The sequence below is a fragment of the Chaetura pelagica genome, unplaced genomic scaffold (assembly GCF_000747805.2).
Source record: "Chaetura pelagica isolate M959 unplaced genomic scaffold, ChaPel_1.0 scaffold2492, whole genome shotgun sequence".
Taxonomy (NCBI): domain Eukaryota; kingdom Metazoa; phylum Chordata; class Aves; order Apodiformes; family Apodidae; genus Chaetura; species Chaetura pelagica.
Window position 1 is genome coordinate 4068 of NW_009952429.1, and position 4928 is coordinate 8995.

The 4928-nt window shown below is 58.0% G+C and overlaps 1 protein-coding gene across 1 annotated transcript in view; it reads left to right on the top strand.

Annotated features, from left to right (window-relative positions):
• Positions 1 to 2112: 2112 nt before the first annotated feature.
• Positions 2113 to 4928, top strand: part of CPSF7 (cleavage and polyadenylation specific factor 7, 59kDa) — a gene marked incomplete at its 5' end in the record, with an annotated part of 4473 nt that continues 1657 nt past the window's right edge. The window contains 4 exons of the mRNA XM_010008224.1: positions 2113 to 2334; positions 2954 to 3057; positions 3288 to 3433; positions 4828 to 4924. Coding sequence (XP_010006526.1) covers positions 2113 to 2334; positions 2954 to 3057; positions 3288 to 3433; positions 4828 to 4924 — 569 coding nt within the window. The remainder of the gene's footprint in view (positions 2335 to 2953; positions 3058 to 3287; positions 3434 to 4827; positions 4925 to 4928) is intronic.

The window sequence follows — 4928 nt, forward strand, 5'->3', positions numbered from 1 at the left end:
GAATCTTGCAGCCTTGGGCTGTGTCCAGAGGTGTTTTGGTGGGAAGTGGGTTAAACAAAACGGGTAGGAGCTGTTTGGAGAATGAGGATGAAAATATTGCTCCTGGTTGGAATTCTTTGTCACAGTTCCTCAGCTCTGCAGCTGAAATAGCTGGATATGGAATACAACTTGCTCTGAGAATGGATATTCCTGGAAAGAGGAACTTCTTGGGCAAAACACTTGGATTTTTGTATTTCCATGATGGTTTGAATGCCAGGACACCCTTCCCTGCCTCAGCCCTGAGCTCCTGAGGTCTGTGTTGTCCGTGTGAGGTTCCCTGCCTGTCACGGAGGGGATTTCAACCCCCTCCAGCAGAAGGTGTCATCCCAACTGCCTTTAAAAATTGGGATTGGAAAATCTGGGAGCAGAACCTGTAGCTTTGGTGCTGCCAGGGATTCGGGTGTCGCTCCCGTGAGGGATTTGTGGGCTGCAATGTTGCTCCACCTGGATCCAGGGTGAACATGGAGGCTGGAGATCCAGAGCAACCACAGCACGGGCTGCACATTCCCAGTGAAACTGAGCCTTGGAACACTGTGGGAACTGGGAAGCAGATCTGGGACACTCTAGATCCCAGTTCAGAAGCTTCCTTGGAAGTGGGAAAAGGGACGTGGTGTGTGTGGGGACAGGGTGGGCCGTTCCTCACCCCAAAGCTATTGAGCTCAGAGGGGTTTAGCCAAGAGGAGAAGGATTTGAGGGAGTGGGTTGTGAGCCCCAGGCTGGATTTGTTGCCTCCAAGGAGGAAGAGGCTCCGTTGAGTGTGATGAGTTTTCCCACCAACTCCTCCCCTTCCCTGTGTCCTTACAAAAGGCAAAGTTCTTCCTGGTGGCTTCACGTTGAGTCTTGTCCTGTTGCTCAGGACAGCTGAGCTTGCCCTCCCCATGTGCCAGAGCTTGCAAAAGCCAAGAAGCTTGAGGGGGATGAAGATCAAACCCCATGGAGCCTCTTCCTGAATTATCCCTCCTTTCTCTGCCTCCTTCCACACCAGAAGTGCTCCAAGGTTATGTCCAGCATCCCAAAGCAGAGCCCATCACCCCATCTTTGGGGCACTTGTCGTCCTGGATTGCTGGGAAAGGTGTTGAGCTCCTTGCTGTGGGGCTGGTGGTCACGTTTGGAGATGTGCAGGAGGGGTTTCTGTGTTTCCCAGGAGGAAGAGCAAGGTGTGTGTGGTGGGGTGGAATTCCTGGAGCAAGGGATGGGTCATGAGCCCAGGGAATGGCTGGAAGGATCAGTGTGGTGCTGAGAGGGATCTGCTGGGCCAGGGGGAGGGAAGGAAGTCCTGAAGGAGGGACACTCCATCAAGGAGGCAGCAGAGTGTCACTGAAGGGAGGGGACAGGGCTCCAGGAGCTGGCTGGAAGGAGAGAAGAGGCTCTGGATCTGTGCATGGCTCCATTCCCAGCAGGGAATCCCCACCAGCTTCCCGCAAACCCCAGAGGAGAAGTTGGGGTACTAAACCTTTGGACTAACCTGCTGCTGCCTCAAAAGAGCTCATGGGGGGTATTTAAACATCTCCTGTGGTGGTTGGGTTCTTCTAGGAGGGGCTTGGAGGCCTCCAGATGTTCTTCCAGGGTCTGTTTCAGGCTGGTAGGTCTCTCTGGGAGCAGCAATGTCACCCCTGGGTGCTGAGAGTCTCCTCCCAGAGGACTCTTTGAGTTTAGTAATGCTGATCAAAGAGCACGTGGGGTCAGTTTAAGCCTCCCCTATTGTGAGTGGATTCTTCTGGGAGAGCTTGAAGGCCTCCACAGGTTCCTCCAGGGTTCATTTCAGGCTCATAGGTCCCTGTGGGTGCAGCAGTGACCCCACTGAGTGCTGGGGGTCTCTCCTCCAGGGGTTGGGTTCTTCTGGGGGAGCTTGGGAGGCCTCCAGAGGGTCCTCCAGGGTGGGTTTGAGGCTGGTAGGTCCTTCTGGGTGTGGTCATGTCCCCCCTGGCTGCTGAGTGTCTCCCCTGTGGTGGTTGGGCTCTTCTGGGGGAGCTTGGGAGGCCTCCAGAGGGTCCTCCAGGGTGGGTTTGAGGCTGGTAGGTCCCTCTGGGAGTGGTCATGTCCCCCCTGGCTGCTGAGGGTCTCTCCCCACAGGACTCTGAGTTCAGTAATGCTGATCAGATGGATCTGTACGACGACGTGTTGGCCGCCAGCTCACAGCCCCCCGAGAGCCGCAGCAGCAGCAGCTCCGAGCCCCCCCAGGAGCCCCGCCAGGAGCCCTCCCCCAAGCCCCACACCAAACCCCCTGCCATCCTCTACACCTACAGCGGGCTACGCAACAAGAGGGCTGCTGTTTACGTGGGCAGCTTCTCCTGGGTGAGTGGCATCATGGTTTGTTACCCCTGGGGGGTCTCCAGGTCACCCACCCGGGCTGTTTGGGGTCCTCGGTGGGGTTGTAGATACATGGGGTTGTCCTACAAACACACCCCCAAGGGGGCTTGCAGGGTTCTTTGGGGGTGCTGTTCTTTCTTAATCCATCCTGACCCATTGTCCCAGGATGTGGTGGGAGCTGGGCTTGACCCAGCTTGTGGTAACAAGGGATCTTTTCCTCGGGGAAAAGGGATTTGGAGCTTTGAGGGGCTTCAGATCCAGGCTGGGGTGGGTGACCCATGGCTCCCCTCTCATGGACTGCTGTCCCCATCAGCATCTGCCTTCCTGGGGGACACACAGAGGGGTCCCTTTCTCCTTCTCATGGATCTGAAGACAGTGCTGGGAATGCTCTGGCTTTTCCAGGGAATAAAGGCCCCTGAAATCCGTGCCCAGGGCCTCTTCTAGATGTGAGGGTGATTGTTAAACTCCCTGTAGGGGCTCTGAGGGTGTCTGAGCTCAAGGTCCCTGCCCCAGCCCTCTGAGCCTGGGTTACCTGGGGGGCACTGGGGGCCTTGTGAAGGGCTCTGTGAGCTGATCCCAGCCCGTCCTCTCTTCATTCCCTCAGTGGACAACAGACCAGCAGCTGATCCAGACCATCCGCTCGGTTGGTGTCTACGACGTGGTGGAGCTGAAGTTCGCTGAGAACCGAGCCAATGGCCAGTCCAAAGGGTGAGATCCAGGGGGGGAATCTGGGGAGGGACAGGCCCTCAGGGTCACCCCCTGTGTTCTGGGGGTGTGAGGGGGCAGTTCCTGCCTGGCACAGGGTGATGCCCAGCCCACCTGCAGCTGGGGTGGTCAAGCAGAGACACCCAAACGTGTTGGGAAAGGGAAGAAGGTCTTTGCCAGGGAGGAGGGATGGGTGGGTTCCCTTCCTGGCTGACCTCCAGCCTTTCCCACAGGTACGCAGAGGTGGTGGTGGCCTCTGAAAACTCAGTCCACAAGCTCCTGGAGCTCCTGCCTGGCAAAATCCTCAACGGGGAGAAGGTGGAGGTGAGGTTGGCCACCCGGCAGAACCTGTCGCAGTTCGAGGCACAGGCTCGCAAACGTGAGTTGAGGTGGAAGCAGGGGAGGGGTTGGGGGCTCCCCACTGCCCCCCCCAAATCCCCAGCAGAGCTGTCAGGCCGAGCCCACCAAGCCCTCGGGGTTGGGGGGGACATTGCCAAGGAGTTTCTGGGGTATTTTCCTGTTGCTGCTGAGTCTGATTAGATCCTGACCCGAGTCTTTATGATCCCCTTTTAGGTGCTCACACACTGCGAAGATCCCTCGTAGCCTCCTCCTCCTCCTCTCCAAACTGAATGGGCTTAAGCTCTTCAGCCTATCAACATAGCTAAGACCCTCCAATATCTATTAGTAGCTCTTCTCTGGATCTCCTCCAGAATTTGTCCATCCCTGCGGAGGTAAGGTGCCCAACACTGGACTCAATATTCCAGCTGGGGCCTGGCCGTGGGCTTTCTACAATGGCAATAGGTGGTCCTCGCCTCACTCCGCAGCGATGTGACACCCCAGCCCCGTGCTGGGGAGCTCTGCCCACCCCCAGGGACCATCTTGGCCAGGAGGTCTTGGCCAGCTGTGGCCATTGTAGATCCCGTGGCTCGTTTTCATGCAAGGAAAATTCAAACCCTTCTTCCTGAGCTACCCCCGTGGGGTAGCTGGGACCTTTGGCACCTTCCTCCAGTTCTGGTGCCCCTGTGGTTGCACCATGTCCCGACCTGCTGTGGTGGTTTGGTGGAACAGGGAGTGTTCCTTGTGCCACCCTTCACCTCGCTGGGCGTGGGGAGGCCGAGTTTGGGCCTGGCCCCCAGGGACTTCCCTTGGTGGCAGCTGGGGAGCCGTGGCTCCCCCGAGGGGCTCAGCCAGAGGCAGCACCCTCCATCCTTTCCTCTCCTGTCTCATCCTTAAAGCCTCTTTGGACACAGGGAGCATTCCTGTCCCTCTCCTCGAGGGCAGACAGGCCCTGAGTTTTCCTTCCTCCAGCAGCTCAGTTGCTGCTGGCACTTGGGTTCTGTTCCCTGGTGTTCCTCCAACACTCCAACCTTTCCAAACCCTCTGGAGCCTTTGCAGGCTCTTGGGGTCATTTATTAATGTCTTTGGGGACTCGGCCACCTCTGCTGGGGAATCAATCTGAGACTCAGCCACCTCTCTGCTGAGGCATCTCTCACCCTTTCTTGTGGCTTTTTGCTTCTGTCCCTGTCACCTGCTTGCTCGGTGGCTTCCTGAGGGTCACCATCCCCCAGGGGAGCATCCAGGGAATCTTGCTGGAGAGCTGCTCCCCTCTTGGAGGCACGTGGAAGCGGAGGCTACGTTGGGCTGGCTGGATCTTTTCTCTGGGCACCTTGAGCTCTGCGGGTGGGGAGGAAGAGGAGGAGGAAGAGGAGGAGGTCCATGAGACCCGCAGCCCCCCCAGGCCGTGGCTCATGGCTCCTTCCTGTCCCTGTCCAGGTGTGCCACCGAGGGCCCACTCCCGGGATCCCATGGATTCAGTGGATGGCCGTGCCACCCCGACGGAGAACGCCCTCCCCCCCGCCCGCCTGGACAAGCCC